The sequence below is a fragment of the Chroicocephalus ridibundus genome, chromosome 4 (assembly GCF_963924245.1).
Source record: "Chroicocephalus ridibundus chromosome 4, bChrRid1.1, whole genome shotgun sequence".
NCBI classification, from domain to species: Eukaryota; Metazoa; Chordata; class Aves; order Charadriiformes; family Laridae; genus Chroicocephalus; species Chroicocephalus ridibundus.
Window position 1 is genome coordinate 85,271,086 of NC_086287.1, and position 27,985 is coordinate 85,299,070.

Genomic DNA, 27,985 nt, shown 5'->3' on the forward strand with positions numbered 1-27,985 from the left:
GGAGGAGCGGGGTCCTCGGCGGGGCCGGGTGAGGTCACTCTTTGTGGCTGCGGTTGGCAAGATGGCGCCGGTGCTGGTGGAGAAGAAGCTGCTGGGGCCGGAGGGGCCCGGCGGCGCCGAGCTCCCCAGCGAGGAGGAGGAGGGACAGAACCTCTGGTGAGCGGCGGCGGCACCTCGCGGGCCGCGGTAGCCCAGCGGCGGGGGCGGGCGGGCGTCCCGGGGCTGTCAGGGCGGGCTCCCGCCGCTCTGCCTGGCCGCCTCGGCCCGGGCCGTGGCCGGGCCCCGCGGCGGGGCCCGGTGAGGAGAGCCGTCCGCCCGGCTCCGCGGGGCGCGGGGGGGAGCCCCGCCGCCGGCTGAGTCAGGCCGGCAGCGCGCCGGGGACGAGGGCAGCGCGCCGGGGGAGTGGGCGCTGCGGGAGGGGCTCCGGCGGGCTCCCGGCGTTGTGCTCTCCTCGCCGGTCGCCTGGTAACGCTTCGGAAAACGCCGAACGGCAGAAAAATCGTGTGTAAAATACAGGGTCGGGTTTTGGGAAGAGTTAGTCATCAGGTGAAAAGTAATGTTTTGCAGTAATGTGGCCTCTTAGAAGGGAGAAACACCTAAGAAAACGTCACTGCACGTGTCTTAGAAATTACAAAAGCTTTTTTCAGGAAGGTAGCGCCCTTTATAGGTCTTTTAAAACGAACTTTAACATCGCATCTGGTTTGTAAATAGAACGAATGTGACTGGATTGGCCCACACGGATCTGCTGAGCTCATCGGCGCTGTCAAACGTGCGGGCCGGCGTTGAGTGGCGTGTTGTGTGTTGTGTGGCGTTGGGGTTGTGCGCATCCTGGTGCCCGTCAGTCTAACCAGAACGCTGCTTCTCTTCTAGGTCCTCCATACTGAGTGAAGTTTCTACCCGGTCCAGATCTAAATTGCCATCGGGCAAGAATATTCTTGTTTTTGGTAAGTAGCAGGTGCAGGCAGTCGGGTCGTGTTTGGGTTTTTTGTAGAAGCAAGGCGTGTTTAAAACAATGGTGTGAATGGACTGACACATGAATTTGTTACAATTAGGTTATATTATATAAACTATGGTGGTTTTGTCTTCAGGCTGGTGGATTTACTTTCTTTTTGCTTTATGCTGTTAGATTTATAACATATATTTGAACAAATGGACTGTAATACAGAATATTTAAGTGCTTTGTTCCTGTTGTCATCATATAAGCCGTTGCATTTAGCTGGAATACTTGAAAGAAAAGAAATAAGTATAGTCCAAAAACATACGAGAATAATTCTGATTACTTAAGTGTGTTTTCAAAAATTTTCTCCGCAAAGTTAAAATGAATTCTGAAAGTGTCTTTTTTTTCCTGTAAAAACTTACTGGCAGGTGATGATGGTTCAGGTAAAACCACACTTATGGCTAAAATACAGGGAGCAGAGCACGGCAAGAAAGGAAGAGGGCTGGAATATTTGTATCTAAATATTCATGATGAAGACAGAGATGGTAAGTTCATTTTGTATGTAATCTCTTCACTGTAATTAAGTAGCTGACGTGCTTTTTTTCTAACTGTGGTTTCATCAGTGTATTTTGGGTTACGCCCAAGTAGTTGATTCCAGCATTGTTCAGTATGTTTTAGAAGCTGTATCAGTTTCTTAAAAGTGAAATGTGTTTTGCATTCAGTGTACATTCTGCCTCTTGCCCTTCTTATGGCTTGACCTGTGTATGAGGGAAAAGTACACTTGAGCGGCTCTCGGGATCCATTTACTTTCAGGGTAGATACATTTGCTGATGTTGACTTACTGGCCGATAGATTGTCATTTGGTATGACTGTGTGATAACTGTAGAGAGTAAGTGATACATCCATGAGAATTTAATTCTCAGTAGGGGTTTCTGGGGGTGGGGGTTGGTGTTTTCTTGCAGGGCTGTGTGCAGAATTTTGGTTAACTGTAATGGAGTTGTTAGAGTTGAATAAGTGAAGAACAGAATGTGAAGTCAGAATTAGTATTTCCTTTTCTCAAATTGGAGCTTGTCTCTGTATTTCTTTCTGTTGCTGTTGATGATTGCTCTTATCTACGATATGAGAAGGGGATAACGACAAAAGACCATTTAAAAGCGGGTCTAATGATCAGAATACTCCTATTTTTAGAAAGGTTAGGGACAGGAAGAGATGGGAAGTGGGTTTGTTATCTTTGCTGCTAAATCTGCTTCTGCTTGTCTCATTTTGGGTGAACTGCTGGACCTCTTTGTGTTGGTTTCCCCCTTCAAAAATGGGGACTGTCTGTCTTCCTATTCATGACTTCCTTCTGAGTTTTCAGTTCAGAAGAGGGAAGCAATGATGGTGGTTCACCCATGTTCCTGAAAACAAAGGCGCTAGGAAGATCCTATAATGGTATTTTGGAAGTGGAAATGTACTGAGGGCTTGCACGAGTGATTAAGTACCATATGTGACTGGTTGTTATGGAGATTGGTCCTGTGCTCACATGGTAATAAACTGTCTCTGGATACTAAGTTAGGCACAATTAAAGGATGCATACGTTGCCTGTGGCTTCAGTGGCCACCTAATCTTGCAGTTCCTAAAAATCTTTTGTGCTGTAATTTTAAGTGCTGAGCCATTCTTGGCTTCTTGAGGTTCTTGGTGTAAGTGCTTTCTCACCATGCGCAATCTTCTTTAATACTGCATAAATACTTTAGGGGGGAAAAAAACCCCCTATGATTAGGAGCGTTAAGACAGCCTGTGATATCAGGCTTCTTGCAACATCAAAGCAGATGGTATTATAAGCAGAAAAATGTTTGGTGTGCTGTTTTCCCTGGTGCTGTCTATCAAACCTCAAGTATGTCCCTACTTTGGAAATATTTTGGGGCTCTTCCTGAGTATCTGGAAGTAAGAAGTATTTGAGGTGATTAGGAGAAGCCTGTCATAAGAACTCAGGCAGCACTAGCAGGAAAAAAAGAGACCTTTTTGACTGCCAGACTCAGCTAGAGAATTCAGGTCTTCATGCGTTCCTTTAGCAGATGTGTTAGGATCTAATAATACATGCCTTTTTCCTTTCTGTCTCATTAGTGTCATCAGCAAGCAAAATAAATAGCGAAGTGGGTCAGGACCTCCCAGCAGGCAAAGATAACACTCTTCCTTCTCTAGGATGGGTTTGGGTTTGTTTCTTTAAAAACTTTGCAGACCTTAGATGTTGGTATGCTCAGATAGAGATTTAGGAACAAAGCCTTTATAATTGACCCGCAATTCTTGGAAGCCGTAAAGAAACTGAAAGCAGGCATTCAGGAGCTTGCTGTCACAAACTCAGTTTTGAGGGTATTTGCTTTTTATTATACCCCAACCTATTCAAGACCAGCAAACCACAAGGATCATCAGGGCTGTCAAATCGATGCTGGTAACTGAAACTCTGTAGTGGAGTGAGCAGATCTTTCCAGCTTCTCTCCCAGGTGCTAGAAGCTTTCTTTGCTCTCTTTGCCTTTTTCCTCTTCCTTTCAGAAGAGTTTATTCTGTCCAGGAGAAATATTTTGGTCATAGTGCCGAGTCACTATCTACCTCGAATCTCCCTTCGGAAATCTTAAGGAAAATCTTCTGTGTTGCTTCTTATCGCCCCTCCCCTTCCTCCTTAAGGGGTATTTGAATCTGGCTCCTCCTGCATTGAAGTAGAATTACTCTCAATTGCTAGGTGCATATCTTAGTTTACAGTCACTTTTGTCTTTTCGCCTAAAGATCAGATCAGTGATTAAAGTGGGTTTTTTGTTTTTGGTTTTTTTTTTTTTAAATACAAAAGTTAAATCAGTGCGTAGAAAACACTTCTTTTTTGAAGGACCCCTGTGGCTGATATAGGTGCCCACTAACTTTTTGGTTTTCTCTGCCATCTGCTTGTTTCTTGGCAGCAGCTGGTACCTGGCTTGGATGGCACCATGCACATCACCACTGTGTTGGTAATTAGCTGGGTTGGTTCCGTGAGCTGTTTGATGTAACGTGCAGTACTTTGGTCCCTGGGTCTCAGGATAACTTAGAATAAGGTCACTACCAAATCTCTACCTCAAAAATCTGCTCCCTAGGGTACTATCCCCAGTTCTGCCCAGGCTAAGGCATTTGTTCAAGGAGAGGTTGGAGACGCCTGGGGAGCAATTCCAGGAGCGAGAGGATTCTCCTAGATCGTTATCCCCGGGTACAGCATCCTTGGAGCATATGGCTGCTGCTGCATACACAACACCCAAGTTCATCTGCATGAAAGCACTTACAGCACTAGCTGTAAAGTTAACTCAGAATATTAAATATCCTTGGAGCTCAGGCCCTAGAGTCCTCTGATAGTGGAATTTCTCAGGGAGTGTGGCCAGTTTTAATTTTATGCCTTTCTTTGTGATGAGCAGATGTTTTGTGTCTATGCTGGTTAGTCTGCTCTTGAGAGCTAAGAATCTTAATTTGTAGGAGGTAGCAGAGAGGCTCTGCAGAATTTCCTTAAAGGATATGTATGTCTAGAGTAGCTTTCAGAGTCTTTTGCAGTGATGGGGCAGAGTTAAAGTGAGGATGTACAGCAAGACAGTGAGACAAATGACACGGACTGGTTTTGTGGTGGTACTGTATGGGTTAGCTGGCAATTGTAAACACCGGAGAGAACTTTCAGGTGAACTGCCTCAGATTACCGGTGCAGTACGCTTGTCCTGACTGTGCCAAATGTGCCAGCGAAGTAGAGCCATTCTGTTGTTACGTTCTTACTTGCAACAAAATCAAGTAGTCTTGGTTTTTGCCTCAGGTTTGGACTGGCCTCAGTCACATCATATGCATATTCCAGTTGAACTGGTTGTTCCAGATTGAGCCAAGTGCTGCTGGTACACCGGTTTCTAATGGGAAAATTGGGGATTTTTTTGTCCACATCTTTAAAGTAGTTCTCTTGAAAATTATTTTTCCCTGTTTTGCTTCCCTTGACAGCTTGGACAAGGGGTATCTAATTACCACTGATACCTTCTGAATAAATGCAGGAGATGTAGTTGCAGCTCACAGTATTAACCATCTGCAGTAAAATTCATCAAAGCTGGAAACTCTTTTTCATGACTGAAGGGATAATCAAGTATTGACAGGATTTGGAAATGTAGTTTTAGCAGCTATTTTAATAGTCTTTAATAAGTAGCATCTGCTTTTCCAAGAGGATCTGGTAATTGTTTGCTCTGTTTTGGTGTCTCGTGTTGTAGCTGCTGTGAAAGGCCCGGTTACCGTTCACATCGTCGGACTAATTAGTTGAACTTGCCATCAAGTCCTTGCCAAATTGTGAACAACAAGTACTGTATTTTTAAGTGTGTTTTATATTTCTAGCAAATGTAAATCACAAGCCATACCTCTTTACTGTAAGAAAGGAGGAAAACCTTTCATTTTCATATGTTATCTTTTTTTAAAGTGCATTTTAACTTGAGTGCTAGGCTTCCAGCCTTCCTAGCAGATTGATTTCATTTGGGTGATAGTTCCAACTGCATTCTAGTTCCACCTCTATTCTAGTTCCAGTCTGTATTAAGCAGATGTTAAGCAGAAACTAAATCCTTAAGTAGGACAAAGGTGTTTATCAAACAAAACCTTTGTAACCTTTAGATATTGGCTTAAAAAAGTGAGTTAGGAGTGAATTAGGATATTTATTAATTCTTTTTACTTGCTAAGGTGTGAAAGTTTTTTCTGCGATCAAAGTGCTTGCCACAGGAGAAACTGTGAAAGTGCTGAGTTGTACATTTTCATCAACTACAGGAGATTTAAGTTAGGTTTTTAAAACTTTCATTTTTGCTTCAGGGAGACAGTTGTGCATAGGCATAGTTAATGTCTATTAATAACCTTTCACTCCTAGAAAGCTGACAGGGTTTTTGTTCCCTGGTAGATTTCTGCTTTTGGGAATATACAAAGGATGCTTCTGGAATGCAGCGGATAAGGGACTCCTGCATAGATGTTTCATTTACTCTTGTGTCATAGTAAACGTGTGAATGTGTTCACATTGAGTCCTAGCTTCCTTTCTGCTTTTCCAAACTTCTACGAGACTTTCCAACAGCTTTAGGTTGGTACATGCAGTGCTGTGAGAGTCCTGTGCAGTACCAGTGAGACGGTGTCCTAAAGTGGGGTGGAAACAATTAATGGATATGCAAAGGGGCATTTCTTAGAAATACGACGATTATCGTAACTGGTTTTGCAAAGGACAGATCTGAGATGCACAACTGGAAGTAAGAAGATCTTTAAGTAAAAAGCATCACTGTTGGGCTGCTTGTGTGATGACTAATGTTTGAATGTCTTATGACAGCCTAACAACAGGAGCATAACAAATGCTAAATGAAGACTGCCCACGTATAGATCTTGATGTAATCTGTCTGTAACTTGGCTGTTCAGTAATTTTATCCAAGACCTGATTAGAAAGGTAGCATGTGTGTATCTACTCTTTTCTTCTTGGTTTCCTTTGTCAACTTTTTGCCTTTTTCTAGGCCAGTGTTTTTGATCCTGATGGATTCTTTCTTAAAGTCACGATAGCTGCAGCAACTGGATTTATTTTGTGAAGTTAAAAGATATCGAGCACAGGGCAGGGAAATATAGTGAGGCAGAGTAATTATGAAGCTCGGTGGCTGTTTTGAAAATCTTGGCTCTGCAGTGATTGTTTTGCTGACCCATGTAATTCTGAATTCATGTATCTAGTAATGCAATACCTATGCAGACCCCCTGTTCGCTCTGGAGAGCTGTAATAGAATAAGGAATACTTTGGAAGAGGTACTAGGAAGTGTCTAGAAGATGATAGAAACAAATGGAGTTGTTCTTTTTCAGGAGGAAGTTCTGAGGGTAATGTAATTATTTTATTTTATTTTTTAGTTTGGACAGAATTGGTTGTCCAGAGTACCTGATACATCATTCCTGGATGATGCTCCCTTTTTAGTTTCTTCTGTTCTTGCCAAAGTTCATGCCTGGGGTAAAATTCTCATGCTAGCTGTCTGTCCCAGATGATTTTTCCCACCTCCCCACCTTGCATTTCAAGAAAAAATATCCAATCACTATTGAAACACAAAAACTGAAATATTAAATCTTTTGTCCAGTACCCTTTTGTAAGGAGTCTGCAAGTAGGAGCTAAGTCAGGGTGAATTAAGAGCAGGTAGCACAGCTTTAAAGTTTGGTAGGTTGTAAGTTTATCATGTATTTGCTCCTCCTACTCCTGTGCTAGAAACCTAAGCTGCTTATTGCTTCTATCTTGTTTGCGGCTTATTTCTGGTGAGAGATGTTGAACCAGCTTATGTGTCTGACGGACACAGAAGGCTTCTCTGCTGGGCTTAGCTATAACCACCCCCTTCTGAACTTGAAGCTACATGCGTGTCACATGTATTCTGGTTTTACTTGGAATATACGTATTTCAAGTGCAGGAATGCTGTGCAGTGTCTAAAAGCTGGTGTATCAGCTGTCCTTCGTAAATGGCAAAAACAGAAATTTTTTTTTTTTTAACAAAAAGATTCTGAACCAAGAAAAAAAATTCTGTTAAATGAAAGCGTCTGCCAAGTAATGTGGGCATTTACACATGCACCTGTATTAAAAATAAACAGGCAAGATGTGCTGGTAGCTGGGCTTTGGTCGTTCATTTAACAGTAAGGCATTCATCTGTTTACTCCTAGCAAAGCAAATGCTGGGGTCTGTTGAGTTACAACTGTACCTTTTCCTTTCAGATCATACTCGCTGTAATGTTTGGATCCTGGATGGAGACTTATACCATAAAGGGCTATTGAAGTTTGCAGTTTCTGCAGAATCCCTGCAAGACACCATTGTAGTCTTTGTTGCAGATATGTCTAGACCTTGGACTGTTATGGAGTCTTTACAGAAATGGGCCAGTGTCTTGCAAGAACATATTGATAAGATGAAAATTCCTCCAGAAGAGATGAGAGACATGGAACAGAAGTGTAAGTCTTTCTGCATCTATGCATTCTTGTCTCTTTTTTTTTTTTTTTTTTTTTGTACTACCTCTTGCAACTTTCTTTTGTAACGACAAATTTCTTCAGATTAGTGTTTTGAGAATGGGTTGGACAAGAATATACTTTGAAGTTGTGATTACAACTCTAATGCAAATAGACTCTTCTAATTTTGCTGTGCTAATGAATCGTCAGGTGAATTAATGGTCTAAATCCCTTGCAATAATGATATTTTGGCAATTTGATTTTTTAAAAGGCCGATTTTTAAAAAACTAACTCCATACAGAATCACGCTTTTTAAAATCCTGACAAAATTCAGTGGCCAAGTGAGCTGTCTGTCTAAGCCAGGTCCCATTCCGGTACTGTGTTTGTCTTCCAGTAGGTCTCTTTGCCCTTGTTTTTTCACCAGCCTCAGACTGTGCTCTGGTACGTGTAATTGCCTCTCACTATAGCCATCCCTACCCTGTGACTTCAGGAACGTTATATAAATTAACTTTCTTTCCTGGCGTATCTGTGTCAGGAAAGAATCTGGCACTGGCAAGGAGTCATCGCTGCAGTATTGTTTGCTGCAGCTTCTTTTCTTTCTGAAAATAGTTTTGAATGTTTCGTGAGATTTCTTTTTTCTGTTTTCATATTGAATTACTCCAAAATAAATTCCTTTGGTAGAAAGGGCCTTAGCAACATGCATTCCTTTTCAGCTGAAGTGTGATTCAGCCTGATCCTTGCTGGTTGCTGCTCTTGTTCAGGCTGGGTGGTTGGCTGTACCGGAGAGTTTAAACCTTGCAAATACTGACCAGTAGCTTCCTTAGATTCAGTTCAGGGAGCAGTGTCATCTGTTTGGCATGTGTGCATTCAGATGTATTAATATAGCTGATCTCCCTTCTGAATGTTAAATATTACTTTCCTAAAAGACTTGTGCCTACAGTATACTAGCTGGAGTTTGAACTAATGACTGAAACCACCTGGGTTTGATCACCAGGTTATATATTAAAAAAAAGAGTAAAATCTGTCAATTTTTAAGGGAAAAAAGCTTTTTTTTGTGCATGTGAGAGATTTTTTTTTGGGAATGGGAGATGGAAAGGCAGTTCTAGTCTCAAAATATATCAGCTAACCCAATTTGCACTTTTCTGAGACACACCAAATGTTAAGGCAATCCAAATAAATGCGGAGTTTGTGCATTTAAATTTTACTTTTGGCAGAGAAGTGTTTTCAGGCTTCACTAAAAAGGTGCTGTGTGGAGGAGCCACTTACAGCTATGGCAAAGCTTTAGCACCATGTTTGGGGAACTAAAGACATTCCAGTAGTATTGTCGTAGAGATTTCTAAACTAAAGTAGCATAGAAATTCCTAGTTTCTCTTACGTCAAGGGAAAGGGTCAAGGGAAAAGGAAAATTTGAGCGCTGCCTAATTCACACACTTGCAGGACTCTGCAGCCCATCCTATGATGAAAAACAGAGGTGAACTTCGGTCCCACATCAGTGTGCAAGTAGACAGGGGCCTCAATGTCTCCACTCCCAAACTTCCATCTTGTTCCTTTACTCAGGCACCGTGTAGGACACTTGTGTCATCTCAGATGCTTGTCTTCTGAGTTCTTGCAGACTGGCCCTGAGGCCAGATCTGTGCTCAAAATGTTGGCCACCGTAGCTTGTAATTCTCTTAACAGCAAATTATATTAGTGTAACTGCTTAGGCAGTATAGAGCACACATGCCTGAAGAATGCCTTGTGACTACAGTCCACCAGTAAAGCTACACCAGCAAAGTTTTCCTTACTAAAATCCTGCTGCATACGCTTCCCAAGATAAGCTGCCGCTTAGAAAATAGAGAATTGCTGTGTTGCAATAGCCTGGATATGAAAAAACTGGGATAATAAAATGCATATGCAAAGTAGGCAGTTGAAACCTAGGAACAGGGTGCAGAATGAAGAGACGTGCTGAATGCATTCCAGTGAAGCCCCACCGCAGTGTAGCACCACGTGGAGGGGTGTGTTTCTTGGCTTCAGCGTGTAGAACCATATTCCCTTACGCTTGCTTCTGGGGGTGAGCTGGAGCATGTGGCCCGAGCCGAGTGTCCGCAGTGCTGTCACACTCTCTGTCAGCAACTGGTCGTTCTTGTTGACCCTGAAGAAACATTTTGTAGTGTTATCCCGTTAGCATCTGTTCCAAGTGCTGCTAGGCTGTACTTTCTCCATTACCAGGATCTTATTACCAGTCTCCAGAAATCCTTTTGTTGGCTGACCGTCCCCAGTGGAATTGAACTTTGGACTGCTTGTCTTTGCTTTCAAGGTTTTCGTGGCCTTTCTCCACCCAGCCTTTTGTCTTGTGTTTGCTATTTGAGATACTGACTCTTGGCTTTACTGGGTGGATGATGCCAGGCTCCATCTGGTACATGAGAAGATTTTCTTTTGTGTTAAAGAGCTTCCAGAATGGGAGGCAGGACACACATATGGAAGCAACAGGCTATATTCAATAATAAATTGAATTATTTAGAGTATACCAAGAGCATTGTTTGTCTGCACTCACTCCTGTCACCGAGCTGCTCTGGAAATTCCTTGCTAAAAGCTTGATTAATATTCAGATAAATAATGTTAGTTCAAATGTTGCATTTTAATTCAAGCTCAATTGCAATAAATCATTGTTGAATAATTATTTCAGGGAAGTTCTAAATTTTGCCTCCCTGTTTATGACAGCAAAGCGGAAAAGACAACTATCAAGAATCAAGAAATGCAGAAAGGAAGTATACTGGTAAAATGGCTATTATATTAATGTGCCCTGGAGCGTTTGAAGCTAAAGACTTGAAACACAATAGTGTATTTTTCTGAAAATTAAATAGTGTCCCGTTCAAGCTGAATTAGTTGCAAGTTCTCTGCCTTTTTTTCTTTTCTTTTTTTTTTTTTTTTTCCCCCTGACATAGGTCTGAAGGAATTCTTAAGCTAAAAGATAAAAGAAACTTACTTTTTCCAGTCATCTTTTGTCTGGGAATTCTTTTCACAAGACTAAAATTTATGATCAGTAAAGATAGTGCACAAAAAGGCTAAAAGCTGCATGAATTGATTATGAAATTGAATGTAAATGTAGAGTGATAGTTTCAAAAAAAATTTTCCGAGTTTTCCTTGTTCTACTGTTCAGTGCTTTTGCAGTGTGTCTAGATAAGTAAGTTGTAGTGTTTGTCTGCCATTTCCTTATTGCAGTTAAACAAGCCTGAGGATTTTATTGTTACTAGAACAACCAAACCTAAGAATAATTGTGGATCGCTTTCTTGGTGGTGCTTGAGCCAGTTGCTCCTGTGCCATGAAGATGCATCTCTTCTTGTTCTAGTTGGCTTTCAGGAGCTTGTGTTGAATAAGCAGTAACATGAGAACCAAACACTCAACTGGACACTTACATTTTGTTGCTGTGTTAAATACAAAAGGTTAAATAAAGGGGGTTTTACCCAGATAAGCCCCAACTTTGGTAGATAAATTAGCACACTGTAGCAGAGGTTTGATTTTTGTGACATACTGTCACCTGGTGATAATTTTTCTAAGGTAATAGGCCATTCCTAGTACTTGACCTTGCTGATAGGTAGCAGAGTATTACTGATGTGTCAGATGAATAGTTGTTTATCTACCTTCCTATTGTATGTGCATCATCTTATCTGTATTTCCTGTTAAAAAAAAAATTAAACCAAATTTTCTCCTTCTTAATAAAGAAAAGAGTTATTTCCCATACCATATAGAATGTGACTCCTTAATAGGAATTATGTGGGGGAGAAAATATTCATAGCTCGCTAGAAAAAACAGGAAAAGAAAAGATCTATGCGAGCTGTTTGGGTGCATGATGAACTTTATGTCCATTAAAAGTTTGAGAGTGGAGATCAAGTGAGAAGTGGATATGGGAGGTAAGGAAAAAGTATTGAATTGATATGTGACAAAGAAACACTTCAACTGAAGTGACCTTCTTTATTAGCTGCTCAGAATACAGCTTGTTCCCAAGGGGTGCACTGGTGACACTGGTTTACTTGGATTTAACAAGACTAAATTTTGAATGGATATGGGATTAAAAAGTGTTTAAGAGCCTATCACTAACAGGCATTTAGACCACTTTGATTCCAAAACAAGTGTATCTGCATTCAAGATAGAGTAGTTAGAGGTTCTTAGTACAGCTTTTACCTTCTGTTAGCTCTAGCAGTTACTTGTTCAGCAGACACCCCTGTTAACTAGAGCTGAGTGTATGCGGTAGCATTTCTCAGCTGCTCACGGGGGATTAATGCCAGCCCGCGTGTGTTTGTTACTAACAATCCACAGCAACAGTTCGTCTCCACAGTGCAGTGTTTTCTCCCTCCATACGTGGATCGACCAGAGCAATACGGCCTTGTTGGTCACTGTCTGGGATGCAGGAGTTTGGTACCGCTCCCTCCTGGGGATGGGCAGAGCCGGGAATCTCCGCTCTGTAGGGTGGTGGTCCGTGTTCCCCCTCGGCAGAAATTCATGAGGATGGGCTGTCAGACTTCTGAAGTTTCTATGTTGCATTTGCTATCATTCGTATTAGTAAAATTCTTGGGATGTGTTGAATAGTGATTTGTATCATGTTGTCAGAGTCTTACTCTTTTCAAGAGAGGCTTTTCTTGCCCAAATTTGAGGGGGTTTATACTAATAGATACCTTAGTAAAGAAAAGATTTTTCTGCTTTGATATGAACAAAACCTAGGAAGCTAATGTTGTCTGATTATACTGCTGTAGTAGATTGAGTGCTGTATTGTCAAATATTCTTTTAAGATCTGATTAAGTTAGAGAGGCTTATCTGAGTGATTGTAGTGGATGTAAAAGGTGTTCTTTTAACTGCTGTTAATATACTTGTCTTCAATAGGTTTTTTTTCTATCCTGAGCTAGGAAGAGTCTGAGTAATGAAATAAGTACTTTCTTTAAACCCTTTTCTCGTTAAATGCTCTGGAATGAATTTGCTTTCTGCGAGACAGTCAGTAAATGTACTTAATGTGCAGAATGTATAATGGAATTCTGATTCGCAGTTGCTGAGTAGGAAACAGTACTGGAGCAAAGCATCCCTCTGAGAGCGTTGCTGCTTCCTCGCCACCAGAAGGCACTGACTCCCCACGTTTAAAAGCAACTGCATTCAAATTTCTTTTTTATTTCCTTGGACCTTAGGATACGTTGAATTGGTGGTTGAAAGTCTTCTGGAGTATTTGATGGGGTTTTCTCTGGACTAGAGCTCTCTTTTTTTTTTTTTTTTTCCACAAGAATCACACGGTTTTATATTTCTAATAAAAAATCATAGATTGCGCAGCTTTGAACAGGAGCGTTTTTCTGATTTGTTCTTCCTTCCGCATACCCATTCTGCGGCAGGAATGGTTCTGGTTTGAAAAGGTGCGGTGACTTCCTTTTGCAGGGTTTGTATTTTAAAGTTTTCTGAGGTTTCACCACTTCCTAAACCTCAGAAGTATCAGCTGGCCTGCAGTGCAGTGGCCGTTCTTCCCTGTCACATGGATGGATGGATGAACAATGCTCTCTTTGTGAATGCACTGGAGATCGGGAGCTTTTTCAGAGAGATCTCCTTACTGTACGTCCAGTCAGCCTGCTCCCACCGCGATGCCTTCAAGGGGGCAAACCACAGGCTTCTCTGGGCTGAGGGAGGCTCCAGGTGGGATTGTCACGTGAGGGAGAGCCCTGGCCTTCGGGAAGTGCTGTGCCTGGGAGCAGGGACAGCCAGGACGCAGATTTGTCTGTTCTGTGGCCGGAAAAAAGACATAAAAGCTGTAAGTTGCAGCCCAGGCTCGATAAAGCATAGGGTAGGGTCACAGTGCACAGAAGTAATACTTTTTCTTAGGCACTTCAGTATTTGGTAGCATTCAATATTATTGGAACGCTCATTGTTACTATAACATTGAAACATTGAAAGCATCTAATTTCCTCTGGACTGCATTGTAGTTTTCCAGAATATAATTGAGTTTCTTCAGATAACATTTAGAAGTCCTTGAGCCTGTATTTATGCAGTGTATTTTTTATATTTCTAGCACTGGACTTCTGCAACAGAATTGTAGAGTAATAGAAACTTAAATTGAGTAATAGTTTCTAAGAAAGAGTGGCTGTTTCAGCTTGGTAGTTTCTGTGTCTGTTGACGTTTTCACATGCTTTCTTCCAAAAGTAGGTACAAATTGCAGTGAGTAGAGCCTGGGTTGCTAAACTACATTTACATTTTCTGTTGTCAACTCACCTACAATGAAATGCCTTGAGCTGAGGAGTGTGCATTTGTGCATACTATAGTGCTTGCAGATAGTTTTGATTATTTGTAATAGCTCCAAATTGCTCTTGATTTAGCTTGCTGGAAATTTTGGTGGAGAACTCGTGTTTGAAGGGGCAACTAGGCTTAAGCTTGCATTTTATTCTCAGGTAGTGCCTCATTATAAAAGGAAAAATACCTTGAGATACCTAATTAGTCATAAATTAATTATGGTTTAAAAAGAAGAACTAGTTCCTTTATTGTACCTTAATAAGATCTCTCTCTTAATAGTTATAAAGGAGTTTCAAGAGTATGTGGAACCTGAGGAAGGCTACCAAGGATCACCGCAGAGACGAGGCCCTTCGTCTGGCCAAGAGGATGAACATGTTTCGTTGCCGCTTGGAGAAAATGTGCTGACTCACAACCTCGGTATTCCTGTGCTGGTAGTTTGTACAAAAGTGAGTTTCTAGTTCTGTTTGCTGCTATGGAAAAGTTTAATTACTTTTCTTTTAGAAGGCACGCCTTATACAGACATGCAAAATGAATTCTGGATTAATAGGGAAGGGATTTGTTTTAAAAACTAAGTTTCTGCCAGCGGTGTCAATTTTTAATTTTGCGGAAGAGTAATAACCTTATCAATTATATATTAGTTACTTTATCTTTTGATTTATTGGTGGCACTTTAAAACCAAAGGCTCAAAATAAATACGATGTGTGTGTAATATTAAGGAGAATATTTTAAGATGTGCTGGGGTTAAATGACTGGGTTTTCTGGTTTGGTTTTTCTCCCTTTCTTCCAGTGCGATGCAGTGAGCGTACTAGAGAAGGAGCACGATTACAGAGAAGAACACTTTGACTTCATTCAGTCGCACATTCGTAGATTCTGCTTACAGTGTATCCTTTCCTGCTCTGGAGAGATTTGCTGTAATCTGGAAGCAAGAAAATGCGTTTTAGTGTTGAATTGCACATAAAGTTAATCTGAGAAACTTCAAGGTTGCTTGGTATTTAGCTATTTACTGTGTAGCATTTGTTGCTTTGAAAATGTTGAGAGATTTGTAAAACTTCTTCTAGTTTTTAAATTGTGCATGGGATTTGGAAATTTTGTTCCTTTAGAAAGGACTTGTCTTGCATTTTGTGAGGTGGTTTTTCTTGGTTTTCCCCTCAGAACTTGCAATTTCTGCATAAACCTGAGATTTCAGCTGTCTCTGAAGTTTTTGACTTTTTCAGATTAAGTGCCTGGGGAGAGTAGGTAACTTTTGTTTATGTCGAAGTAAAGTTTCATGAGTCTCCTCCTGTTAGACCCCCTTCCTCTCCCTGAATTCTGAATGGCTGTAGCTTCTGCCTTCAGCTGCTTCTCAAACTTAGGTCTAGTAAATATATGTCCATTAGCACCTGTTTTGAAATTCTTACTACAATCGAAAAACTATATCTGACATCATTTTCCTTAAATACATAATCAGATGGGGCTGCCTTGATTTATACATCAGTTAAGGAGGAAAAGAACCTTGACCTGTTGTATAAGTACATTGTACATAAAACATACGGTTTTCAGTTTACCACACCTGCCTTAGTGGTAGAAAAGGATGCAGTTTTTATGTAAGTCAATTGTATAAGCAGCGTGGTTTCAGATTGTTTTCTCTTAAGCACTACACTTCATATAACATGTATATAAAAATAACTTGAATGTTTTTTGTTGATCAAATGCTTAGCATGTGAATATTCTGAAATCCTAATTTAAAAAACAATTTAATGCGTATTACTTGGGTTACCTGACTCCGTAAGTATATCACTCCAACTTCTTAGTATCTGTGGAATTTAGCTGAGGATTAGGACTGATCTGTAATAATTCAGGTAGAGGGCAGTAAAGAAATGGTCTCTGTAGAAGTGCTTTTTGTGAGTGAAAAGGCAAAGCCTTCCTTCTTTTTATAGACCTGCTGGTTGGGACAATGAAAAGAAAATTGCCATCTTACATGAAAACTTCACAACGGTGAAACCAGAAGATGCGTATGAGGACTTCATTGTAAAACCTCCTGTAAGAAAGGTAAAAAGTGGTAAACTCTTCCCTGCCCCCTGACAAATAAGTGCAGTTTGCTTGAGTTGGCTACTAATTATTAATACTGAAGAACTCCAGATCTAAATGTAATTTTTTTTGGTATCCAAATGTGCAAAACATCAAGCTTTCATTTTCCATTTGTTTAAAATACTGCAAACGAACACAGATATCATTCACCTTCGTGAATGAAAGGCAGTCCAAAAATAACCATTTCACATGTACCTTTTTGCATGCATGGGGCAAAAACACTTTTCAGAAATGGAGAATACTGTTGTAGGGCTTCAACAATTTACATATGTGTGCCCATGGCATTGAGGTTACCATGTAAAGGCAAATCTTGTAAAAGACGACAGGATATCACTATTGCATTAACATACTATTAATGACCAATTTATTTATGTAAGGCAAGAGTAGTAAATAATCCATATAAATTCTGTGTATTGCTAATTTTGTGAGTATAGGCACACAGGAATAGGATAGGTGTAAAATGGGTAATATGGAAAATTGTAAATGAAAATATATTCTGGTCTCTATCAGAAAGCTGCTTTTACAACTTTCTTACGCACTTAACATTTTTAGCTCAAGCCCCAGTATTTGGAAAATGGAGGAGCTGTTTGAAGCTTTCCTGTAAGGGAAACGCTCGATCATGTTGTAACTCAGGGATAGTGGTAGGAGCTAGCGGAATGCTTTTGGATTGAGGGACTGCGTGGGGGCCTCATGGAGTAAGGCAATCTCAGCTCTTTGAAGAGACGCTGATGAGATTAATAGCTAAACTTAAAAAGAAGAATGTGGCTACTTAGCAAGTACTCATCTTCCTAGGAGAATACCCACAGGCTGGCATCAGTGCTCCTCTGCTCCATTCACTTCTTTATTTTTTTTATTATTACAACTTCTTTAATGTTAGTACTCTTTTAAATATGAAAGTGTTGATTTTTTTAAAAAAAATAATAGTATTACAGATTTGCCTCTTTTTCTTCCCTTTTGATCACCAAAACACAGAACTAGTTACAGTAATTTCACTTTTTACTTCTAATAACAAAATATTTTGTTCAACAGTTAGTCCATGATAAAGAGCTGGCAGCAGAAGATGAACAAGTATTTCTTATGAAGCAGCAGGTAAGAATGGAAAAATGAAAATAAGTCCTTACTAAATAAGATCTCACTTTAAGCTCTCCATTGTTACTGCCTTCAGTTTCTTATTCCTCATCTAAATCACTAGATAGCCACTTTTCAGCTTTCCAAATTCATATGTAATTGTGAAATACGACTTTTCTTTCTTTTAACAAATACTAGTAGAAAATACAGCCACTTATCTTGGCAAGTTGTAAGGAAAATATGCTGAGAACAGAAATAATTTACGTTTCAAGGGAGAAGAGCAAGAAGTTAACTTGAAATTTCACAACATGGATGTGTTAATCTGTAAAATATAAATACTTTTAAAACATTTTAGCACTGCAGTTTTCTTACAGCCAGAGGCTTGAAATACTTTAGGGTGTCAAATCTGGCTATGCTGTATCTTGGGGCTTTTTTTTACTGCTCTTGTTTAAAACACCTAATAACACTTTCCTGCACAGTTGATTATAAATATTGTAGAGGTTACAGACGTAAGTGTCTGTGGTCTGGCCTATAGTTCTGGAATGGCTGTGTGAGACAAAGGACTGAAGCTTATTTACTCATTTTATCTCATTTTATCTGGTAGTGTCTGGAAGTATATAAATACTGAAGAAGTGTGTAAATATAAAAAAAAATTATAAATTAATGGTTAGTCAGCTTCACTGTATCTTATTCCTTTATATTTTCTGAAACATATTTAATAGTCTTAATATGTTGGTTTTGCAGTCATTCCTTGCCAAACAGCCAGCAACGCCTACAAGAGCATCAGTAAGTAGATCCAAGAGAAGAGTAGGAAGTGTGTTGGGAAGAGGGAGTGATTGTAACCTCTAGAGGTTCATTTTGTAAATGTAAAATACATAGTCTCTCCAAACTGCAGAGAGTAAATTCAAGAAAGTGTCAGTATTTTAAAATGTTGCTTACAAATTAATTGTAAGCATTCTAATTCACTGTGGAAACATAGAAATATCCGATGATTATTGAACTGAACATTTCCTACAGTGATTCATCCTTTCTTTTGGTGGAGGCACGTGTCTAAAATAACTGGTGGTGGTTTGTTTGGGTGTTTTTTTCCCCCCAGTGTGGATACACTGCTGTGCCAATATAAAGGTTTAAAAAAGTAATTCGTATATAATGTTACATTTGCTTTATGTAGCTAATCCATTTAAGTTCTTCTCTGATTTGTGTGATTTGGACTTTTTTGAAGGAATCTCCTGCAAGAGGCCCTGCAGGATCCCCGAGAACTCAAGGCAGAGCTGGTCCCGCCAACGTACCCAGTGCCTCACCAATAACATCAGTTAAGAAACCAGATCCAAATATTAAAAGTATGAATAAGCATTTTACTGTTTTTATCATGTGTTAATTTCTGTGAAAAACAAATTCTCTTTTGTAGAAAGATTTTGGAATTTTTTCAGTAATGGTATATATAGTTTAACAGCAGGAATGAATCTATGACATAGCTTTAGATTTGATTTTTCTTTTTTTTTTTCTTTGAGTCATTCATATGAGTTGAAGTAGAGTTCTGTTATTGTCAAGCAGTCAGACAGAGTTCAAATACATTATTTCCTTAGGTTGCCTAGATACGTTTATTGTGCAGCAGTTGGATTCCTAGACTGGGGACTGCCTTAAATTACACACAGTTCTGTAATTTATATCGCTTATTCTGGAATCCGCAATGAAACCTGTTCTTCTACTAAACCCTCTCTAGAATGGCCTGATGTATGAAAAGTAGTGAAAGACTGCACTAAAACGTCTGTGCAGTTTGTTAACGGACTTAAAAATCCTTGACTTGCACATCCATACTTAATACTTTGGGGTTTGGATTCTACCTCTAGAAAAAACAAAAGCATACAAATATTTAGGGGATCTCTAGAGGTCCCTTCCAACTCTGAAAATTCCGTGATTCCGTGATTTAGATTAAAAGTTTTGTGACCCATCTCCCCCCTTATTCCAGAAGGGCAGTAATATGCTTTCAGACATGATTTTGCCAAAAAGTGCAAAGGAATAGTGTCTTTAAATTGAGCAAGGAGAGACTGTCATATTTGAGGTTTATTTCCTTGATTGGTAAGAGTTATGTATGTATGTATGTAAGTTCCACAATTTACCAGCAATAACTATTCAGTGATCTATATGCATATTTGGTTTTTATTTAGATAATGCTGCAAGCGAAGGTGTCTTGGCTAGTTTCTTCAACAGTCTCCTGAGCAAAAAGACTGGCTCTCCTGGGAGTCCCGGTGCTGGAGGAGTGCAAAGTACAGCCAAGAAATCAGGTATTGGACTTGTTATTGCGGGATGGTTTGCATATCTTTAATGTTTTATTTGACTCATGTTGGTCTAACTGCTTGTATCTTTTAAACTGGTCAGTAAAGTGACAGACCTTGACTGATGACAGTGCCAAAGTGTGCAGTCTTTAAAAAAACCAGCTAACTACTGCAACTTCACAACTCTGGGGCTTCTGTTAAGCCTCTTGATTCTTTGAGTGAAGTTATACTGGTGGGATATAAATAGCATTTCAGTCTTGATCATGTTCAAAAAGTGCTGATTGTATTTATTTTTTTTTTAATTTTTTTTGTTACTTGAGAATTCCTTCCTTTCCTGACACTTAACTATTGCTTGAAGGAAATGCAGTTTATTGGGTTTGGTCTGTAGTTTCTAAACTATTGAAATCTTCCAGAGTTCAAGTTGAAATAAATTACTTCTTGTGATGGCTTGAAGTTATTCTTTCATTAATTATGTAGTGTTTGATTGTGGTCCAACACAACCAATAACACTGATCAAGTGGACTCATCCTGTGTATGTGCCTATGACTGCATTATATGAGATATTTGCTGATAAGTAATTGAACGAGTTTAGGTGAAAATAAAAGAAACCCATCAGGATACTTGGTACCTGTAAAAACTCAGTGGTGTGAAACGTGTGGTTGTTCCACCTGATATTAGAAACTACTACTTTGATTATTTAACTGTTTCTTTTTTATATGGGTGTTCCCATCACACGTACATTCAGGAGCTTTCCTTCCAGAGTTATTTCACTACTAAATTATTGATAGATATACCACTTCTGATCCCAGACTTGTGTAATCATGTCAAATGTAATGGTGATGCCAAACCCACAGTTTCTGTTGCGTAGAGGAGAGCGTAAGGCCCAGACGTTCTGTACTGGAAATAAAAACTATTTCACGCCAGGCACAGTGATGATACTGCCAGTAGGAGAACCAGAGCAGTTGTTGGAGTGGGGCTCTTTGAACTGAAACTATTCCTGGAGAGGGAAAGTAAGGATTTTTTTTAAATTGGGAAGGGTTTTCTATGATGTTCCATGCTCTGAGAGCTCAAAAATGGCTAGAATTTGACTTATGACAAGTCAGTATTTTGTTGGGTTTTTTGTTTGTTTTACCACAATGAATTATGGAATTTATTATTTTTTTTATTATAAAGATAACAGTAAAATAATTATTTGTATTACACATTACTTACATAATATTATTGTATCTACATTATAAAAATATTTAATTATTTATTTCTTAATCCAGAAAGCCCTGTTCAGTTAAACACTGAAAGGTGTCCCCTGCTTCGTGGAGTGCAGCACCGTGCTATTACTGACCACCATGTCAAATTAACTGTTCTTATAGAAATAGGACTAAAAGTAATTTTTAGGGATTGTTTCATCCATCCTCTTCATCTAAAGCGGAATCAGTTAGGGAGTTCCTGGCTAGTGATGAAAAAGGAAACAAACTCTGAAATAGAAGATGTAACGTCATCTGTCCAGGAAGCCTATGCCAGTACTTAATTTCTCAGTTATTTTTTCTCTTGTACAGTCGGTATTTCTTACTCCAGTGCTATTTCTCCTTTTTCAGTGAAGGCAGAGACCAGCGTAGCCCCTCTGTCTTTGCAGCAGTCTCTTCCATATGTGAAAGCTCTTCCCTTTTGCCTCTGGCTTGTGTCTGGACCACAAAGATACACTTTTCTCGGCTTCTCCTCGCAGGACGTGCTTTTTGTGGCTGATAATTCTTGATGTTCTCCTTTGAACTACTGGGATAACCTGTTTCTTTTGGTGCTCAGAAATGAATGCAGTGGTTCAGACAAGGCGTTGTCTGGCCAAAATAGGGGTTACTTAATCCACGTTATGTGCTGTGCTTCTGTTTAGCCCTCTCAGCACGATGCTGGGGTTTCTCATCTGTACGACACTGATCAGGATCTGTTATAACAGTGCAGGCAGTTTAATACAGTTTCTGCCTCCTCGTAGGATGTTTTCTAGTCTGTGTCAAACTACTGTACTATTTCCAAAGGTTGTACATTTGCTTTATCATTGTTTGCCATTCTATTATTATGGACCACTTTGATAATTTTTATATAAATAACTTTTTACCTCCAATCTTGTCTTCCAAAATCCTTTGTAGTCCCTTCAAGCATGCTGGCCTACGTACCTGATGCCTTCAACAGTTGGACAAGGAAGACTGCTGAATAAAAATATTGACTAGTACTAGAATAACTAATGGGTAATTTTATTAATTACGATACATTCATTTTTCTGAAATATCGAGACTGGCTTTTTTCTAGTTTATTTATATGAAGGTAATGTGAGATGTGATACCGAGCGCTTCTCCCTTCTCCGCAGGACCTGTTATCCTACCATAGAAAGAAATGTGGTTGCCTTGACACAACTTGTTGGTGACAGATGTGTGTTGCTTGTTGTGCTGCTAGGCTGTTTGTAAGCACCTAAAATGTAATTGCAATTTCTGGAAAAAATACTAGGGTAAAAACTAACTAGTCTGTAACAGGCTTTACTGTTTCCTCTTTCAGTCTTCTAGAACATCACGTGCCTTTCAGGAGCTTTCAAGGATAACAAATGGCTATGTGTACCTGTACCTTTTTCTTTTCTTTTTTTTTTTTTTTTTTGTTTTACCACATGTAGAGACAGTCGTCATACCCTTTCTTAACTTTCCTGTTTTGTTAGACTAAATTAGACAAGTTCTCTTCTAGTCTTCTGTTAGAGGTTGGGCTCTGTTTTCCCTACTGGTTTCTCCTTCGTTAGTTCCCATCATTGGCTTAGCTGTTCTCGAACACGAGTGATGAGACTTGTCTTCAGCACGCCAGATGCATCTCACTGTAGTGCCTGGTACTGCAGTTCTCTCTCTTTGGTGGAAGTGCTGCTCCTGAGTGGTCTTGAGATCACAGTTGGCTTTTCTTGGCTGCATCAAGTTGGCAGCTCACGCTCGTTCCCTGACTTTCGGAACAGAACAGTCGGCTTTTGCTCACAAGAGAATATAATATGCCTGTTCCTTGTCAGCTGACATGCTCATGTCTTATATTCAACCAATTTAAGACTAAACTTCCCTGAGAAGGTAAGGGCTATCTGAAAAGCTCTCGTTGAGTTAGAGGTAGCTGGTGATAACAGAAAAGATCACTTGCTGTCGTGTGGAATAGACTATCTTGGAGAAAGTCTTATTTACGGCAGCATCCTCTATGTCAGTAAATGTGCTAAAATGACCTTTGTAGGCAATTTAAATGTCTAATCTAAACTGTTCAAAGAGCCCTAAGTTTTCAGAAGGTTGACAGTAAAATTATTTAGCTTTAAAGAGACCATCTGTTTCTCCCACAGCTATGGGTATCCTGTGGTTGAAATGCTGAGATTCTGTCACAGGATGAGGGAGATATTGTGGGTCCTGACGTACCGGTCAGCCTGATTGATTGATTGATTGGTTTCTGCTATCTTAACTCTTACTTGAGAAGAACTCTCCTATCTGGGCAGATGCTGCAACGTCATGTCCGTTTTTCATGCTGTGCAATTCCTCACCCATCTGATTTGCCTTTATATTTCTGGACTGTCTTTCTTCTCTCTGATAGACTGTGGTATTTCAAACAACTTCAATTGGTGGTTTCTGTGGTGGATTTTTTTTTTCTTTGCATGGACTTCTAGACTTTCCATTTATACCCACAAGAAGATTCTTGCAGATTCCAAGATTTGCCTTCACCCTTCTATTCCTGTGCAATAGATAAAGAACTCAGGCTCCCTGGAAAGGAGAATACATACAATTGTATAGCACACATCTAATTGACTAAGGCCGTTAACTGTCCCTGACGGTATTTTTGCAGGGAGACTGAAAGCAAGTATCAATTTAATTTATACCGGAGGGGAAGCTTTTATTTTCTTAAGAAGGAGCTCCTTGTGTTTCTCCTGTGAACGGTGCTGACCTGTGGTGGTTGTGAAGGGGAGCGTATAAACCTACGGATCACTGAACTGCTGGGCGCTGTGTTTCCTGCCCGGGATGAGGTAGTTGCAGGAGGCAGCTGCTTGGTATTGTTCTGGAGGCTTAGGGATCCGGTTCATCTAGGATAAAAAAAGCCACAGTTTTCATTTAGACCTACTTTTGAGCAAGAATTTTGTGTGGTTTTTATTGTTTTAGCGTTTAGGTTTTTTAACTCTGAGGTACCATGAGTCCACATGTAAAGCGTCCTGTGTTGTAAGTTATACTGCAGTTAATGTACTAATTTTTAAATTTTGTTTAAATACTCAGCCATTGAATAGATGATATTAAGAGTACTGTGTCCTGTGACTAGTGCTTAAATCTAAAAACCTTTATAGTGATTAAATGTAACCTTTTAACTTGGTTATGTCTTTGTACTTTGGAAAAAAACCACTTAAATCTCTAAAAGTCAAATCTTGCCTTCTTAATGTTTTCAGCATGTACCCTGGAAAAAATCCACCTAATATTTCACACACATTTGAGCTGGAAAACAGATGCTTGTTAAATTCTTCGGCTATGTAAGGAAGATGTACATGGTTATATAATCTACTTTTTGTCTAAAAATACAGCTTTTTAATCTTAAATGCTTATATGCTGTAAGCATTAGAATATATTGTTCCAATTTAGTGATTAATTTGTCTGTGGGTTTATAATTTGCAGAATGAGAGAATTAAACTGATGGCTCAGTTAGAAAATTGTTAAAAAGTTTGGAGTCTAATATAAAAATGTAAGATACGCCTTTCCATGAAATAGTTCAGTGTGTCTGTTTCCAATTGAAGAAGTCCTTTGAAATGACTGCACTGAGATATTACATGAATATGCAATTCATGTCCCTTTTTTTTAAGGGAAATGTTGTCTGCAGACGTAAAAGACTTCTTCCTGTTGGTTGTTCAGCATTAAAACGCAGCAAGTATCAGTGTTACCAAACAAATGTGATTTTTGTTGCAGGTGTCCTATGGAACTTGGAAAACTCGTGGTTAAAATCTGGGTTTAAATAAAGTCTTTGCTATCAATACTAATAGCAAAATTGTGTATAGTTGATTATTATAGAAAATTCTAAATGTGTTTTTTTTAAAATGCTAGTTGCTGTAAGAAATATATCACAGGTATTTTTGTGCTTTATGCTGTTGTATAATTCAGTGTTTCATCTCTTTGAAGTGAATCAAACCTTAGTATTTATCAGTCTTTACATAGACATTACCTTGCGTTGTGTCAGGCCCTGTGTTCCTGGGTAGGTGGTGAAAAAATGAGAAATTAAATAATATATTGTCATATAAAAGTGATTTTATGAAAACCCGTACTCATTGGTTAAAACATTTAATTAGATTGCTTTAACATTGTCTTTTTTTTTTTTTCTAGGACAAAAAACAGTTTTGACAAATGTTCAAGAGGAATTGGACAGGATGACTCGCAAGCCAGACTCTATGGTAACAACAAACTCTCCTCCAACAGAGAACGAAGCTTGATAGCGCATAAAAAAATGCATATGTAAATGACCAAATAACTATGTATATTGATCTGATAAGACCAGGAATTTTCTGCTATGGCAGATGCTATCAGTTTTCTTGGGGCAGGGGAAATGAGCTTACTACATCATTGCCTTGTCCCGGTAAAAAGTGCACATTCAGGAAGTTTGCATATAAAATCCCTCTGTATAAGATAACCATTTAGAGTTTATATAGGGCAATTCTTTTGGTTTTGGAGGTCAGCAGGTGCAGCTGCATTTCCTGTTGTGAAGAACACAGAGAAGCAAAATGGAGAATTCTTATTCAAATACTACTACTGACTGCACGCACGGCAAGAAAGAGAACCGAAATCCTCTTTCAGAGTTACTGGAATTGGCTACTTGTATGTTTGCAAATGCGTTATATACTTGGAGAGGTGGTGGTGGTGGTGGTGTAGCAGAGCATTAATTAGGTGAAAGCCGCCTGGGTAGGGAATGGAGCCCTCAAAGGGGAAACAGACTGGGGACAGGGAGAAACTAGAATGTTGGATTGACCGGAGAGGAGCAACGTTGTTACACCCTGTGTTTCACATAGGGTAAATAATCACTGTTTTAAAAAGACTACTTTACATTGGAGAATTCCAGGCCAAACACTAAGCATCATGGGAATTTATTCTTGTTATAAATCTTGTTTTAGTTTTTAAAAAAGTCTAAGAGTGTGGATGCCCTTTCTGGTGTAGCTGACAAAGGGAGAAACTGTAACTTGTTTAGATCCAAGTGCCTGGCACAGTGTGTGATGTGTCTTTAGAAGGTGCTTGAACTTATTGTGCACTGTAGTACAAACAGTCACTGTTTGGTTTTATTTTAAAATCAGTAGTTTGGCGATTTGTATTTAAGTTTAAATCCTGTTTTCTGATAGCTTCTGCCTTTTTTTTTATGCCAAGAGGCTAGCCTATGAAGAATGGTGGGTGACGTATCATTTTCCCATAATGAAATGTGCTATAGAACACTCTCAGTATTTTTTTTTTCTTACTTTTTGTAACTAAATATTAGCTACCAAGCTAAAATCGATTCCTGCCTTACACCTATGGAGGTTTTTAAAAAAAACTTTCAAGGCCCCGTTTCCAACCACATCTGCTGCAGGTGCAGCCAACTCCAGTTGTGACCTAAAAAGGATGAATGCGTACGTGATGAACGTACTCAATAACTTGGTTTGTATTTTCTTTAATGTAGCATTTTATTCGGCAGGATGGGTTGTGATTGTCCCCGTTGCTCTAACGGAGCTCTGCCCATGGTCACATAAAACCATCATTCTGTAAGAACAAAACAAAACTGCTATGGTTACTGAAACAGCACTTTGATTTTCTATACGGTATGCTTGTTTTACATGTACACACTACCATAAATTAAAAAATACCAAGCATATTCTGTGCTCTTAACGCTGAAGGGAAAAACCACAATTTGAATTATGCAGAGTTTACTTTTTATTGCTATGAACTTGTTGTACTAAATCTGATGTCTGGATATAACTTCCCTAATATATATTGTTACTTAAATATACAGAATTAGATTGACCACTAACACAGTACTGGATGTTAACTTCAAATCCTATGTTACATCAAGAGGCTGTTCTTGTAAGTCTGTCTAAACATTATCTAGAGAGCTAAGAGTATTTACTTGCCTCTTTGACAAACATTAACATGAGTATTTTATTTGTGCCAGTTTTTTTGTTGAAAATATTATATTTTTTCCTTTTTTTTACTTTTTTCTTTTTTAAATAAATGGTATGACCTGAAGTTATACGGTTGTTTAGATAAGAGTTGGGCTAAGACTGTGGCTGGGTGATGTGGATGTACTTCCTGGTGTAGCGGGTGCCAGTTGCAAGTTACCACACCAGAAGAAGTAATTACACACTGTCCTCCTGACACTGAGAATGGAGATGGGAGACAAAAACGTCACAAACTCCACAGGAAAATTGAAAAAGTGTCCAATCGTAATGGGATATAGTTTGAAAACCTCAGTCTGAAACTGCATTTTTTGCCATCTAACCTGACGAGCACTTTCTCTAGCAATATGGCTAAACCTTAAAATTGAAGTACTTTCCAGTTCAATAGAAATGTTAAATATACTAAAACTGATCAAAACAGATAACGTATGATAACTTAGCAGCTTTGCAGAAAGATGCTTCCGACAAAACAGAAACAGATTTCCGGTTTCTAATTGCAAGTGAATGCTCCTAGTTTCTGGCAAGGAAGTCGTAAGTGATGTAGCATCCTGTGGTTGCCAAAGTCTCAGCTTTGGTGAGCTGCACACTTGTTATTCTGGTGTCTTCAAGCATTGGAACCAAAGGCCAAATTGCAAACAGCCTTTACATTTTCAAGTGAAACTTCATTTTATTTGCAGATACACTTGTATGGTAGACTGTTTAAACTATTATATGACTATATTTATATGCATTATAGTGACTGCATCTACTGTTCATGTTTAAACTAAGAAAACAAAAGATGAAAGCATTCAACTTGAAGCAAATAGAAAAGTTTAAAGATTGGCCCTCCATAAAAATGCTGTGGTTATGCTGCTTGATTTTAAGTTTGCACTTTTTTTATTGGCATTTAAAAAAAACCTGTTTAAACTGAACAAAATTTCGTATTTTATTTAATTTAACTACGTTGAAAGTGACTGCTCTGTACATCATGAACTTAACAATATACATGCTGTAAATGAAAGTTCACTGTCCTGTATACTAAGTTTATTGGGTTTTTTTTCCAACTTACAATTAGGACTGCAAATGTATGAAACAAACCTTTAGTCCAGTTGTATGGCTTTAACCAGGTGCAGTATGCAGTCATGTGGAATCTTGCTTTCTAGTGCTGGCAAAATGAGGACGTCTTTAATTACTGGCTTCAATAAACACGAATCCAGACTGCTTTATGCTGTGCTTTTTTCTGGTTTTTAAGATCACCCTTCTAGAGCGGCTCCTGTGGGAGCAGAGTATTAGTGAGTTCTGTGAACAGGAAAAAAAAAGATGGCTTGTACAGCTG

General features: G+C 39.2%; 1 protein-coding gene across 1 annotated transcript; it reads left to right on the top strand.

Moving 5' to 3' along the window:
• On the top strand, window positions 1-27,872 carry DYNC1LI2 (dynein cytoplasmic 1 light intermediate chain 2). The gene is made up of 13 exons (XM_063334630.1): window positions 1-156; window positions 871-944; window positions 1,366-1,482; window positions 7,645-7,875; window positions 14,386-14,552; window positions 14,894-14,987; window positions 15,554-15,689; window positions 16,023-16,134; window positions 17,203-17,262; window positions 17,986-18,027; window positions 18,464-18,581; window positions 19,410-19,526; window positions 24,860-27,872. The coding sequence occupies exons 1-13, from the start codon at window positions 62-64 to the stop codon at window positions 24,964-24,966; spliced, it is 1,470 nt and encodes a 489-aa protein (XP_063190700.1). The 5' UTR covers window positions 1-61; the 3' UTR covers window positions 24,967-27,872.
• Window positions 27,873-27,985: the final 113 nt, after the last annotated feature.

Bases quoted from the DNA above. Each gene is read 5' to 3' on its own strand.
- DYNC1LI2 (XM_063334630.1), top strand. From the start codon at position 62: ATGGCGCCGGTGCTGGTGGAGAAGAAGCTGCTGGGGCCGGAGGGGCCC. The intron at 14,988-15,553 runs GTATCCTTTCCT...ATACATAATCAG, and splicing joins TCGTAGATTCTGCTTACAGT to ATGGGGCTGCCTTGATTTAT. The intron at 18,582-19,409 runs GTATGAATAAGC...GTTTTTATTTAG, and splicing joins ACCAGATCCAAATATTAAAA to ATAATGCTGCAAGCGAAGGT.